The sequence below is a fragment of the Electrona antarctica genome (assembly GCF_951216825.1).
Source record: "Electrona antarctica genome assembly, chromosome: 6".
NCBI classification, from domain to species: Eukaryota; Metazoa; Chordata; class Actinopteri; order Myctophiformes; family Myctophidae; genus Electrona; species Electrona antarctica.
The window spans coordinates 33,486,416-33,502,109 of NC_136811.1; the positions used below are offsets into that span (position 1 = coordinate 33,486,416).

General features: G+C 40.1%; 2 protein-coding genes across 3 annotated transcripts; both read right to left on the minus strand.

Moving 5' to 3' along the window:
• Positions 1-2,369: 2,369 nt before the first annotated feature.
• On the minus strand, positions 2,370-9,888 carry rab25b (RAB25, member RAS oncogene family b). The gene is made up of 5 exons (XM_079503507.1): positions 9,641-9,888; positions 5,632-5,827; positions 4,099-4,292; positions 3,362-3,442; positions 2,370-3,203 (listed from the first exon to the last, which is right to left on the minus strand). Exons 1-5 carry the CDS (start codon positions 9,675-9,677, stop codon positions 3,082-3,084), a joined length of 630 nt encoding a protein of 209 aa, XP_079359633.1. The 5' UTR covers positions 9,678-9,888; the 3' UTR covers positions 2,370-3,081.
• A 1,631-nt stretch (positions 9,889-11,519) lies between these two features.
• On the minus strand, positions 11,520-15,507 carry lamtor2 (late endosomal/lysosomal adaptor, MAPK and MTOR activator 2). Of its 2 annotated transcripts, none has more exons than XM_079503922.1 (4): positions 14,934-15,507; positions 13,372-13,534; positions 13,038-13,127; positions 11,520-12,439 (listed from the first exon to the last, which is right to left on the minus strand). In XM_079503922.1, the coding sequence occupies exons 1-4, from the start codon at positions 15,017-15,019 to the stop codon at positions 12,383-12,385; spliced, it is 396 nt and encodes a 131-aa protein (XP_079360048.1). In that variant the 5' UTR covers positions 15,020-15,507; the 3' UTR covers positions 11,520-12,382. The 2 variants fall into 2 exon arrangements, with proteins under 2 accessions (XP_079360048.1, XP_079360049.1); XM_079503923.1 differs by lacking the exon at positions 14,934-15,507 and adding an exon at positions 14,030-14,238.
• Between the last annotated feature and the right edge of the window lie 187 nt (positions 15,508-15,694).

Sequence of the window (15,694 nt, forward strand, 5' to 3'; positions counted from 1 at the left end):
ACATATACATATACATATACATATACATATACATATACATATACATATATATGTGTGTGTGTGTGTGTGTGTGTGTGTGTGTGTGTGTGTGTGTGTGTGTGTGTGTGTGTGTGTGTGTGTGTGTGTGTGTGTGTGTGTGTGTGTGTGTGTGTGTGTGTGTGTGTACACACTATATACAGTATACACACACAGTATAGTCTATATATACTGTGCATATTCTTTATATACATAGAGTATATTTTCATAGAGTACTATAATTTGAAGCACGGAAGTCAGCAAGTCAGCAAGTCTATTTTTACACCAGAATAATTGTCATGTCTTCTGGTGTCTGGAAATCAGGAAATGCCAAACTTCAATATATAGGTCTAGTCCATAAAACATTAAAATAATAGCAGTAATGCAAATTATGCAATACAGTGAGGACATGTATAACAAGGAATTTAAAAGATCAACTTAAAGCAAGAGTGTAGAAGTAGGTCTTGAGGTGTGCTTTAAAATGTCTACAGAGGCTGCCTGTCAAAGGTGGGAGTTTGTTCCACACCGTCGGCCGTAGAAGCAGAAAGCTGCTTCACCATGTTTTTTAGTTGCCATTTTTTTAGGCACAGCGAGCAGGCCAGCAGTGGAAGACATGAGGGGGCGGTTTGGGACATATTTAGGCAGGCAGTCATGAAGGTAGGAAGGTGCGAGACCATTGAGAGCTTTATAAACAAGTAAAATAATTTTAAAATCAATCCTAAAAACAACCGGAAGCCAATGCAGTGAAGCTAAAACTGGAGTAATATGTTCTCTCATCTTAGTTTTAGTTAAAACTCTGGCTGCCGCATTTTGGACAAGTTGTAATCTGTCAGTTGTTTTCTTTGGCAGTCCAGAAAAAAGTGCATTGCAGTAATCAAGCCGAGAAAAAACAAAGGCGTGGATCAGCGTTTTTACATTGTCCAATGACAAATAGACTTTGATTTGTGCAATATTTCTAAGGTGAAAAAAGGCAATCTTGGTAACATGATTAATGTGTGAATTAAAATTCAATTCAGAATCAATAATGATGACGGCCCCAAGTTCTTTACTGTACTGTTACTTTCTACAGTCAGGTTGCCAAGTCTGCTTATTATTGATTCTTTCTGCTCACTAGAACCGATTATGAGAACTTCTGTCTTATCCTCATTTAGCTTGAGAAAGTTCTCACTCATCCAACATTTGATGCTAGACAGACAGGTCAAGTGACAAGTGTCTTTAATGTTCTGGATTAGAAAGAGACTACCAGACCAATCATATTTAAAACTCTGACTCACCATGTAGCTACCCTGGGGAGTAGATACTGTAGAGTAGATACTATACCCTTTTTAAGATATTTTTGGGGGCTTTTCTGCCTTTATTGATAGAACACAATGAAGAGAGACAGGAAACAGAGAGAGAGATAATGACATGTCATGCAGCAAAGGTTGTTGGGACCGGGACTCGAACCCACAACACTGAGGTGCCCCTACCCATATTGAAGGGAACAAGCTGCCAAAATGTTCTCTATCTTTCTTTCTTTCTTTCTTTCTTTCCTTTTTTCCCCTTTACTTTGTTTGGTATCAGGTATTCATGAAGAAAGTTTAGGATCCATGTTGCTAATAATTTTTGTATTTTTCCAGTTTTTCACGTGTCTATGAGGTGACAGTACTTCATTAGACACCCTGGAGTCGTTTTTATGTGCAATGATGTATTCCCTTTGTATTTAGGGTTTCTTCCTGGAGGCTGAACCCTTGACAGTCAAACGTGCCAATGAAAAAAACAGTAATATAGTGACATAACATTATCAGCCCCTCCCCTAACCCCTCCCCCTTTATCATACAACTACAGCTGTGGGTGCGGCTTAAGTTCAGGTGGATCACCACCCATCACCACCCATTTACAGTTATTTTCAGTCAGTCAGTCAGTCACAAATACCCTACTTGATTTGACCTGTATTGTTCCGATCTGGGATTCCTAAAGAATTAATTAAATGTCTTAGTACTTTTTGTCTTTAAAACCTTGGAAAATGAGTTTTTACTGTGATACTGATGAATAGGAACCTTAAATATACTATGTTAGTTCCATTGATCCAAGCCTAAACACATGCTGAAAATACATGCAGCCCACCGACCTGACCACTTGTCTTACTGTAACAGGGCTGCCGTGCTCAGATGGTGGGGTGGGTCGTGACCGCTTGAGAGGTTTTCAAATGGGCCTTGATCCAGAAAAGGTTGGGAACCACTGCTCTAGGAGTTGCAGTCCATGTAAAACTTCCATTCGTAACGGTTTCAGTGGACAGTTTTCATGTCATATGATCTAAAAGCTATTTCCATGGCTGTTCCATTCTAACAAGTAAGCTTTTCAGTGGGAAAGGCTGCTATTAATCATTTATTTCACAGCAGTAATATACAGTCAGTGATATTTGATCACAGATCATTTATGAGAGCACATGTACAGCAGACAGCAAGTTATATTAAATAAATGTAATATGAGCCTACGCACCCAATGTTCAGTTGATGAAAATGAGAAACAATCACTTTTAACATTTTAAAAATCACTGCCTCTAAAGGCAAAGTTAAAACATAACATTGACTTGTATTCTCTGCCTCCTCCATGTTGCATTTAATCATTCACATATGCTACTGTAACTTTCCAAACTCTGTTTAGACATAAGTCTATTTTTTTTTTCCATTGACCTGCTCTCAGACCATTATCAGGTCATTGATATTTCATCTCATCAAATGCCACACAGTAACATCCTCAGTGTTAATTTATCCATTTGTAACTGTGAGAATGTACTCATAGAGTGTACAAATGTTACACATTTGTACACTCTCAGAGTTACATTAACGCTTCAGATTTTACTGTGCATGTCTTATATAACTTTTCCAAATCAGTCATTGTCAAATGGGCTTTCAGCCGTGTTTTTGGCACAGAGGCCTGTCCTCCAAAAGCTGTTGTGGTCTTCAGCGTTGTTCGCTACATACGGCTCCGCTCTGATTTCCCCCTGAATGACCCCTTAAATTAAAGGTTAAGCCTAATTTATACTCTGTCGCATACCACTGAATAAATTAGGCTTTAGTCCGATCAGATGTTCCTGCAGCAAGGCTTTCCCTCCTCTGTGTTGTCTGCTCTGGGGGTGGGTGATAAGGACACAGCATTGATGGAGCCCCGAATCACCTCCTTACTGCTCACTTTCTTGTGAATCTCTGAATGAATGGGAAATACATTATGAATTAATTGTAAAAATAAATAAATTATATCTGCCTGAAATAGGTTTTTGTTTTACTACAGGTTATTTCCTATATAGACAACATATTTGGATTGTTGAAGGCCCACATGTGAAATACATCCTTTTAAACCTTACCTGCAAGGACATCGTTGAATGCTACCTCAACATTAGTTGACTCCAAGGCTGAAGTCTCCACATACAACAGGCCTCTCCTTGCTGCAGAAAGTAAACAAAGTAAAATATCATTATCCTTGTGCTAAACAATTTATTTTCTCACCAACATCTCCTCGTGTATGTATAGGGCATAGGCTATAATATATAACGCGCACACGCGCACACGCACACACACACACACACACACACACACACACACACACACACACACACACACACACACACACACACACACACACACACACACACACACATTTCGATTTCTTTATTTGAATCCACAAATTACAATACATTTTACAAGGAAACAAATATAACGGGGTTGACAGTTCATGTTCACTTAAGGATACACATGGCACCTCCTCCTCCACACAGACAAACTGCCTATAACAGCCGAAACAGAACAGTATTTGGCAAGTTGTTTGGCTTTGCTTTTTGTCATGCCAGTATGTATAGGGCATAGGCTATAATATATAACGCACACCCGCACACGCACACGCGCACACGCACGCACACACACACACACACACACACACACACACACACACACACACACACACACACACACACACACACACACACACACACACACACACACACACACACACACACACACACACACACACTGTATAGGTGTCACATGCTATGTATGTACAGATATGTGAGAATTATTAGTTAGATGTAATTGGCTTTGTATGTACCTGCAAAGTCTTTAGCCTCCTCTGTGGGCACTGCTCTTTCTGAGGCCAGGTCAGTTTTGTTTCCTACCAACATCACTACTATATGGGGGTCCGCATGGTCATACAACTCCTTCAACCAGCGTTCCACACTCTCATATGTCAGGTGTTTGGTGATGTCATAGACCATCAGGGCTCCAACTGCTCCTCTGTAATACCTTGTTAAGCGAGATAAGAACACGTTGATATATACTATTTAAATACAATTATATCAAATACATATACACTATTTTTATGATATAATATTAGATATGATATGACCGCCCTCCCCGTCATTAACAGGAAAACTAGCATTTACTGTTATCCCTGTGCACTTCCATGCACAAATGGGAATTTCCATGGGAGTAAAAAGCCGGCCTGACTGCAAAGAGCTACTCCTGACTTGTGGTGTGTAACAGATTTTCTCTCATAAAAAATAAACAGACATGGTTATATTGTTTTAAAAAACACATGTCAAAGTTCATCCATCTACCTTCATGAAAACAAATTGCATCGTTGGACCAGAAAGTGCTGGTTGAAAATGAACGGGAACAGAGAAGGTGAAGAAAGGTTTTTCAGGTTATGTGGGAGGAAATTAAACATAATTGCCTGTTTGTGTGTAATGCCTGATCGTGCAGTAGCACCTCCCAAGACAACCACCTAAAGGTTACCTAACAGAAGTGATCTAATTAAGGCAAATTAATTCACACAATTTTAATAACACAAAGAGTTCCATAAACAGAGTTCACGAAAAAACACCAGTAAAAGTTAACATAAAGAGAGAATGGATGGCAAAATAGTAATAGTAACACTTGTGCACACACGTGTAAGTGTTCATGCTATTAAAGTCTTACTACCAGTAAGACGGCTGAGGGCGAGAAGCGACCTTGCCCTAAAGGGCGAGGTTGCGTGCACGCATCCACCTCGTTGACAGCAGACTGCTGGGCGAGCGCTGGCGCTTTGGCATGGGGGGTCAGATCAACATGGAATGAATTCTGTACTGGCCATGTAAGGAGCATGTCTTGAGTGTACAGGGCTTGATGAGGCCAGATCAACATATGGAATGTCAGAACAGGTCAGCTCCATACACTATATGGAGATCTAATGGTGCAGTGGGGACATTCTCTTGAGTGTACAGGGTTTGATGAGGGCCCAGGTAGGGCCGGGCCTTCATTTTCGGGCCTGTTGAGAACAGGTTCTGACATATATCCATATGGAGATCTGAGGTCAGATGTAGAGTTGCTGGCCAATATTGATGGCCTCAGGGATCTTCATATATGGGCTTAACTGCGACAGCAGGGCACATTTACTATGTGTCATCATGACATCATCAGGGATATCCATCCCTGATGATGTCACGATGACCTAGGCACTATGGTGGCTGATGTCACGTGATGTCACAATGACAGTGCCTGGTGTGACACACTGACGGGAAATGCAAGATTCCATAGTAAATGTGAGTGTAGTCGCAACTACTACTACTACTACTTTATGTGTGTAATGGTCTTTTGTACTCACGCTGAAGTGATAGCTCGGTATCGCTCTAACCCAGCTGTATCCCAAATCTGGGCCTTTATGGTGAAGCCACGCAGCTGTACTGTGCGAGTGCTGAACTCGACACCGATAGTGGTGCGGCTGTCATGGTTGAACTCATTCTTTGTGAAACGGGACAGTAGGTTGCTCTTTCCCACACCAGATTCTCCTATCAGAACAACTGCAGAGGAGAGACAAGACAGATTTAGAGGGACATTACATATACTGTACCTTTATTTGGCAAGCAAATACAGGAAATGTTGGTTGGTTCACACACCTCAAAAGGACATTTGACTTGTTAATGAGCACACTGACTGTTGCAAGGTAAAACCTATGGCTGTAGTTAGTTTCGTTATAGGAGGGTCTTTCAATCATATTTTTGACACTAATTTGTGAGGGTTGTGTCACTCTACTTGATATTCACCAACTCACACCCATCTTACCTGACCGTACCTCCTAAATTCTAACATCCATTGTTTTTCAACAGTACAAGGGATGGCTATATCAGGTCCAGGAGAGAGTGAAAGGGGTTTTGTAAGTGGATATGTGTTCATAGCAGGTGTAGCAGGAATATCGAGTGTGAGAGGTACTTTTCAAGGCAAACGGTCCAACCCTTCTTGTTTTAAACACACAGATTTTTGGGGTGAAGGAGTATCGGGTATAGGGAGGGACCCCCTGAGGGCATAATTTCAGGGCCTTTCAGGGACTTGGCATGTTGGAATATAGATGAAACACTCAAATATTCTTTTATATTCACAGGGCCTGGTTTGAGCCACTCCCAAGGATGCCCTTGAGTAAGGCCCTTAGTCAAGGTGTGCTCTCTTGATTTCACCCATCTTAATATAAGCCCCTCGTCTTAGCTGTCTGGCGCTGTGGTTCATTATATAATTAAGACTATGTCACAATCTTGTCCTACATTCAAAATATAATAACCACGCCTGCATGGAAACTGAATTAATTACCACAGGTGACATACATCTTGTACACCTGAATAAAATCTAAATACATGTGATAGACACGCATATGACTATTTTCATAGGTAAACTAAGCTGAATTTACTGTAATAATGTTACATGTGGATGTGTTTAATTTAGGTATACATTCAACTGTATTTACCTGTTAAAATGGCTGCTATGAAAAGGTTCTATGAAGGTCAAGGTTTGACCAAAATGTTGCCTATTAATGTAACCTATATTGAGCAAGTGAAGACAGTGTGCATGCAGGTGTTTGTGAGACATTCTGCAGCATTGAAATATGTTTATGTAAATCTCATAAAATATGAGAGTCATGTATGAATATGAACATTAATTGAATAAATGTATTTTTTCCAATTAATTTAGTATTAACACATCAATGCATTATGACAAGGTCATTAGGAGTTACATGGAAAGAAAGGTTAATATATACCGTAAAAAGATTATTTAGACACTGGAAAAACACACACACACACACACACACACACACACACACACACACACACACACACACACACACACACACACACACACACACACACACACAAGCACTAGTCAGTCTGTTTCCTGAAATTAAAGTCCCTTCAACAGTGGGAGAGTGTCAGAGAAACCCATCTACCACATATGGGGGCCGTTTAGGACAAAATAATGAAACACTTTGACACACGCTTCATAACCACAAGGCACAGTGGATGACACTATTTTCCAGTAACTTGTGTCAGATGATCTCACCAAAACTATGAAGACATTAGAGGGTATGCGCATGCATAAAGTGAATGTCGAATCGAGTGGCATCGTTTAATGTGGCAGCGGTGGCCGAACGGATTGCGGAGCGGTCTTGATACCGGAAGGTCGCCAGTTCGAATCAGCGGTCCGACACGTTAAAATTACCACCGCTGAAGTGCCCTTGAACAAGGCATTGAACCACTACGATGAAATGTTCTATGAGCAGGGCCTGGCTGGAAACAAGTTCTTGAGCTTAGCCCAGATACCCTGGGTAAATATAGTAATCATTTAATTTCATCAATGCAATCAGATAGGACTTTTCTGTTTGGATGTATGGGCTGTGAATGCCAGAAAGTATTTTTTTGCAACTCAGTAGGCGTTCCCGCATAACTTCCAGGTATGATGATGATGTCAAGTGCATACCCTTTATTTACAGTTTTACATTTTTATTTAATTGTAAAATGTAAACTTAAACTATTAAGTTGGTTGAATTTAACAGAAATCCCTAGATCAACAGATCCAGCCAATACTAAGGAACACAAACTCAAAACTATGTGCTTTGGACAACACATTTGACAAAACATATAGCACCTAATCTAAGTTTTGCTCAGATTTTAATTGTGACATAAAGAACCAGGGAAAAAACAGTTATATTACAGTTACACGTTAGTTCTTGAAGCAGTCTAGTTAAATCTATTGGGCCGTGAAAAGTTGGGAGTGCATTTCTCAAGGGAATGCACCATATGGATACTGTAATCAAAACAGTGAATACCATGACAACACCAATTATTTCAGTGTACAAAAGATAAAGAGTACATCCTGACTCTTAATCAATGACACACTGATAAGCAGTTCCACTGGGAATTATTTCATGTAAAAAAGGTGACTGTGACCGTTCCCATGATTGAGAGAGAGAGAGATCGAGAGAGAGACAATATCTAGGCTGCAGTATTATATACAATATTAAGTCTAAGAATGTTTGTGATTTATTTGTAAATCCAATAGGAAGAGTTTTCAGACCATTTGTACAACTGAACTTGAGTTGAACTTCACAGCTAACTCATTGAACATACTTTCTTTATTTGGTGAGGCGAGAGCATGGCTGTTTTTGCCTTCCCCTCCTCCAGCACTGAGTAACTTCTTAAACAAACAATGCCCTGGTTGCCATGACAAATACGGACAAGAGGCTTCTTTTAAAGGGTTAAGCTATGCTGAGGAAGCTGAGAACGAGTCTTCCTTTCAAGATTAAATTCTCCTCTTATTTGTTTCCATGACTTTAGTATGAGCAACTGAAATAATTGTAATAATTCACTCAACCTACAAACTCAATCTGTCCGTCTCTCTCTCTTTAATGGGATTCTACTACGTGTCCAACATAATTTGGTTTGAGTATGTGTAAAATTGGTTCTAGATATCTATTTGTTACTACATTACCCTTGTGGTATATCATGTCATATCAATGTTACTTTCTTGTGAACCTGATTGTCAACTCTTGTTAACCATATAACCTATTGTCAGTTTTACATCTGTTAAGGGACATATGTCAACCAGTGCTTTTCTGTTGTGGGGGCAGAATGTAACATGGTTAAGAGGTTTGTAGTCAAATGTAGTCAATTCCTGTTTGTTTGGATCATTCTAATCTGTCAAATTAAAGTACAATTTACTGGTTTAAGTAGGTAGCGTAATTCAAGTACTTGACTGAAAAAGGATGAGACTCATGATTATTTTTTAAATAGCGATACTGAAAGTTCAATTAAAGGTCATGTTTTCTATTCCAAAATGGTTGCTGCATTTTGGAATACAATTTAATAATGTGGAATGTTGTTCATGGTACCGATGAGCTGGGTTTCATGCATAGGCTACTATACACACACTGCACGTGCATGCGTCCACAGACAAACACACATATCCTGATTGTTACATGTAAGCAACTGGTAATGCTCGCATCTGAGGCAGGACATAATTGAGACATATCCAAGGCTGAAAAGCAATACTGTAAATCCTATCAAGATCACAGTTCTTTTTGTAAAATGCATAAGAAATAGCACACTGCTGGATGTGCAAGTTTATGCACATCCACATTAAAATACTGCACATGCAATGTTTGCACACTGTATGTACAGTATGTGTGACTAAAGATTTACTCAATCTGCTGATAGAATGCACACACACATTAGCACTTTACTACTCCCTACTTTATATAATCAAATACACTATGAATTACCATGACATTAACTTTAAAATGCTATTTGGGCATTGAATTGTGTATGTATGAGTCGAGAACAAGACCTCACCTTTAAAGACAAAGTTGTAGGCCTCATCTGAACCCATCTTGTGCCCTTTTCACTGGTGGTGCCTCCCCACACACTGCTGCCTTGTCTTCAGCCCTTGCATTCACAGATTGTGGAAGATGCAAGATGACACTGATTTACACTACTGAAACCACTCTTCTTCAAACCATCAGGTTCAGACCAACTAATGACTGTAAAAATGTTTTGACACACAAATTCCACCCTCAAGCCTGTCCTTCCCCATTTGTTAATAGAAAATGTCTTGTTTGAACAAGGCTTGCTGTGTGTAGCCAGGTAGTTCCACTGACTCAGTTGATGTGGGTTGGGAAGGGGAGGGGTGAGGCAAGGGACAAGGGCGGGTCTTGTTGAGAGGAGAGTGCAGGCCAGTGTAGGCAGGTTAGACAGGTACAGCAGCTGCCAGGTGCAGCCGAGTGCCACCATGTGGACCAGTTAAATCACTGCCATCAATAGTTTAGCCTAGGTCCAAGAAGCAGGGAATGGCTGCTCTGCTCCAATCATTAATTTCAATTTAGTCACATCACAGGTTCACAGATGTAACTAGAAAAAGTGCCCCTCGGGGCACAGGTCTCCACCAGGGCAGGTCAGGTTGTGGCCTCCTGGTAGCGCTATAATAGGCCAATGTGAAAAGGGTACAATTTCTTCTTACGACTTGGATGGCAATTGGATGATTTGAGGCATTTTGTTCCAAAAATGTGTTCCACCTGTTGGTGGCGCTATAACAGGCCAATGTGAAAAAGGTGGGATATATTCCTCAGCCTAGTAGGAACGTCTGTGAAAGATTTCACGTAAATTGCACGCTGCGTTCATGATTTGAGGCTTTTTGTTCAAATCGGGCCAATCCTGCAAATTTTGAAAGTCACTGTTAGCCAATCAGGATGGAATATGCAATATCGGACTGATCTGACTTGATCACATGACTATAGACATACTGTGTAACGATTTGCGGGATTTTTGGACAAAATATGGAGGAGTAATATCCAAAAATGTGTTTTACAAAAGTCGGCCTCCTGGTGGCGCTATAACAGGCCGTTCTGGAAAATGTGGGGCAGAGGTTCATCGTTGGCATCCAGGGAGTGTGTGTGCAAAGTTTGACATGGATCGGGCCAACGGTGCCAAGGACACACACACACACACACGGAGTGCAAAACATACTCTCTCCCCATGCCTTCGGCCTGGTGGAGACAAAAATGGGGTCATCCCTATGTTCTATGTTCCACAATTACCTTAGGGTTAGTGTTATAAGCAGTGAACACAGAACCTTTTTTCCAGGGGTAAGTGGGAACATATCAATTAGTGATGCACCGAATATTCGGCCGCAGAAAATATTCGGCAGAAAATGGCTAAAAATGCATTTTCGGCCTATTCGGTTTCGGCCCGAATAGGCAGAAAATATATCACCAAATAGTGTATGCAATGAATGCATTCAAAAGAGCTGAATAAATGTTTTATGGACCCATAGTGATTATTATTTAAGTTAAGTTTTGCCATCCATTTATTTTGCCATAAATCAGGTAGCTTTAAGGTACGGCCATGACAGCAATGGTAGGTAAAAAGATATATAATATTAATCATATTCGGATATTCGGCCAACTGTTTCCTATATTCGGTATTCGGTTTCGGCCAACAATTTCCCTTCGTGCATCCCTAATATCAATCCCATCTTCCTGGTACCTAGACAATGACACTACACAGAATCGAATATTTGAGGAGTACATACATAGTCAAGGCCAGGACTGAGGGTACTATGATACATGGTGGACATAATTTATATGAAAGCAAACTTGATTTTCTAAGACTTAAAACTTTCTTATCAATGCCACTGCCCAACATAAATTTAGTCTCAGTCCAAACAACTAAAAAGTCAAATTAATTCCACATTTTATTTTACAGCCTTGTATCAAAACATTTTTAGTTTCTTATCAATGGTGGAAACTCTAAATTCATCCATAGCTCTTTGTCATAATCTAATAATGTGATGCAAAATATTCCCAGGTCTGCTGGACAGCATCATGTGAAATAATGCATCAACCCTTGAAAACTGAATCCATTTCTGTAATCACAGACAGTAACAAACATTTTCTGAGAACATATTTTAGAACAGAACAATATTTGAATGAAGGCTCAACAGTGCAATTAATTAAAAAGCAAAGCAGAAAGTTTAAGTCAAGAAAATAAATACACTCACATTCATCCATGCATGTGTTAACAGTGTTAGCAGTGTTTCTCAAATGGGGGTACGTGTACCCCTATAGGGGTACTACAGGGTGTACCGAGGGAAAATGGAAACATTTGTTTTACTGTTGTTTAATGATAAAACATTGACAAATGTAAAGCTTTAAACCAAATTAAGAATTTTGACTAGCACAATTGTTACTGAATAGAAAATAAACAATAGGCAACTTACTTTTATTTCCAACATATTACCATAAAAACAGAACTTTGATGTAGTTATATTCTAATGAAAATGTTGTCGATTAAAGGCGTACATGGAATCAGTAATCTGGAAAAGGGGGCACTGAAGCACAACAAGTTTGAGAACCACTGTGTTACAGTATGATTGGAAATCATCGAGTTTACCTCCTGCAATCACCTGGCGAAACCAGGGGGCATGGTTTTCCAATCATGCTGTTACACATGCATTATAACAATGTGATGATTCATATAGAACACCACAGGAGTCCATCTATGCACTCGATCCACATAGTTTCATCCAAAAAACACCCTCTATGATGCTGCTACTTGCGTCAGAGGTTCCTCTAGGTACTGCACCAGGGCCTCTGCCTGCAAATACATCAAAATAATATTTATATCAGTGTTTGTTTTGGAAATTCCAACGAACAGCTGGTATACTTATGCCGCATACCGAATAATCAAGTGTTATTTGCAAAGTTATGGTTTGCAAGTTGACTGGCAAAACGTTGATCAAAATAACAATGGAATGTTGCATGAACCTCCCAGCACTTTGTGTGGAGTGGGTTTATGATGGACCCACCCCACACAATAGTGGTGGTCCCCAGGTTGCTCTTAGTCAGGATGGTGGTCCCTGGGTCAAAATCTGTTGAAAGCCACTGGAATAGAACATGGCACCACTTCCCCATTGAAATCAATGGACGCAGCCAGCTGCCATATATACATACTAATATTTATATATTTTTTTTTTACTTTGAATGGTGTCCTCAAGCCTAATATTGAAAAATATTTCAATTTTTTGCACATGGATTCATCTAATTATCAAAGAAAAGCTTCTCAAAATATTCGATTCATCAAAACGTATAATCGACAGAATTATCACAACAAACATAATCGATAGTTGCAGCCCTAAAAACGACAACACTCATGTCGCACTTCAGAACAGAACGAGAGGAGCTATATTTCTCACCTTGGCTTTAAGCATTCCAAAGCCCACAGACTCTTTGGCATACATGCACAGCAGTAGGTTGGCTACCCGCGTAATCGCCACCCTGCCCTCCTGAAACAAGGGGTGAAAAGATTTACTTTGTTGATGGTGTGTAATGCAAATTACTTGCAACTAAGAATAAATATAAAATGTTTTCTCACACACACACACACACACACACACACACACACACACACACACACACACACACACACACACACACACACACACACACACACACACACACACACACACACACACACACACACACACACACACACACACACACACTTATTTTTGTTAAAGCATACAGTACCATACAATCCATCAAGATGAATTTGAGTTTGTCTTCATTAAAAGCTTGATGGCCATTCTTGTCATAAGCTGCCCAGATGTTGCTTGCAATAGCAGCCGTCACTCGAGCGTCAGTGTCGCCATAACCAGAGTAAGCCAGAAGGGATCCTTCATTATTTAGTAAGCTGGGAAAGAAATGTGATTGCATTATTGCGTTATGTTTGTATTAACAGTTTGTACAGTTCAACGAAAGTACAGGTCAATAAGCTATAGCTCTGGTCCATAGCCCGCAGCAAAGGGCATTAGGGCTATGGACCAGAGCTAAGGTCAAAATCTGCTAAGAGGATAAAACCAGAAAAAGCACTCAAGACTTGTTTACTCCAATGGAGGAAGGAAACATGATGGTGGACCTCCTCCATCATGTTTCCTTCCAACTAAAGCCTCCCCTAGCTCTGCCCCATAGCTCTAATGCCGTTGCAGGGCAGAATTATCATTAGGGCTATGGACCACAGCTAAGCCCCCCCAAGCATAGCCATTAGCCACCACTAATGACAGAGCGCTGCATTGCAAAGTTTTTACAATTTCTTCGTGAGTGTTAACAAAAAAGGAAAAACACCGCATGATATCAAGATTAGTTGACTGTTTAGCCAGTCAGCTTGTTGATAGCTAGCATTACTTACAGCGTACTCTGCACTCCACCTGTGTTGGCTTGGCTGAGAACCTGCGTCAGCGCCTTTGGTCGTAACATAGCAAACTAGTCACTACCGTAGAATATTAATTCACAAATCAATTATGAGGCGAAACGACTTAAAATTGTCCTCAAATTCTCAGACAGCAGAATTCACGTCAACATCAGTCACATGATCTGACCATCCACTTCCGGATAAATGCATTGTGGGAAGCTACGCGTAGTTCTTCGCCCATTTGATTGGTCGGCTGAAAATCACATGATTAAAAGTGTGATTTGTTGTGTGCAAGTTTAGAAAATAGAAGATAATACAACGAGAGACCGACATGGCACACAGGTCACCATGCAAGCAGGGTTTTAGGTTTGGCGAAGCTTTTGTTTTGTTTATGGTTAGTTTTACTATTATGCTCAAACTTCACTGCAAAATATTAATGACTTGCATCCACATGTCATGTATTCTACTGGGCATAAGTATGTACATACATTTCTTGAGAGTACTGTACTAAGTAAAACATTTTAGTATCTGTACAGTATAGTATCAGGCTTTGGTATTCTCGGTATTTGTATTTTTGGATACTTTTGACTTTCACTCCTACGTAATACATTTCAAAATGACAATATTAGTATATTGTACTTTCACCTCCATATTTCTAGGAAGGGAAAAGTCCAGTATGAAATAATCTTTTATAACAATAGGGAAAATAGCAAGATCTAAATTACAGTATTGTTTGAAAATGTGGAAAATCTTAGAATTCTTTGGAAGTCTTTCAAAGTAGTGATTAAAAAAATAAAAAAGTACTTTTCAATACCAACGTATTTGTAAAAGGCTAAAAGCATGTACTTTTGAATAGTACAAAGTTAACTCTATTGCAAATTTGACAGCTACTTTCACTTACCAGTTTGTAAACTCACTTTGTCCACCACTGGCAGCATCTGGCCAGCAAAACAAGTTACCGGTAGATATCAATGTGAAGTCAATCATCAGTCACTACTTGACTGTTAAGTTATTGCGCAGAGCCTCAACCTGTCCTGAAGACCAAAAGCCTAATATCTCCGCTGGCCATGAGCGAATTCCCTCTGAGTCTAGTGGTTAAGGTGTTTGGCTAGAGTCCCTTCCACACTTGCATGACATAATGGTCTACTCTGTACCTCTAAACACCGTAGGGCGTAGGCAGTGTATCTTGCAAGGATAAAAGTCAACATATTTAGTGATGCAAATATCCTGCATCCTTAGGCCCAAACCACACCAATGCAACTCCTTGCAAGGAGTTGCATGGCGACCCTCTGGTGTAGTTAGGGCTTAAGACTCACTAAATTGAGAAAGGACACAATCATTTCACTCTCCGGGGGTCCTTGGATGCAATACTGTACTCAGTGTACTCTAACGTTGTTGAAGTAGGACTCAAAATGTCCCATCTAAAAGACCACCCCTGGGCCCTTTCTGAAACCAGTCCCTTGACTTGAAGTGCTCTCGGGAGGTTCCCTCGTCAGGAAGTGCTCCTCCAGCTGAATCAAGTTCCCTTGATTAGGGTGCTGGGTATAAAAAACTGTTTGGAAATACACTCGCCCTCCTTGTGCAGAAACAGGAAACAGACACCATTCGTTGCCATGGTTACCATCATGCAATTGTGTTACCTGTTATTTTGTTTGTACAGTT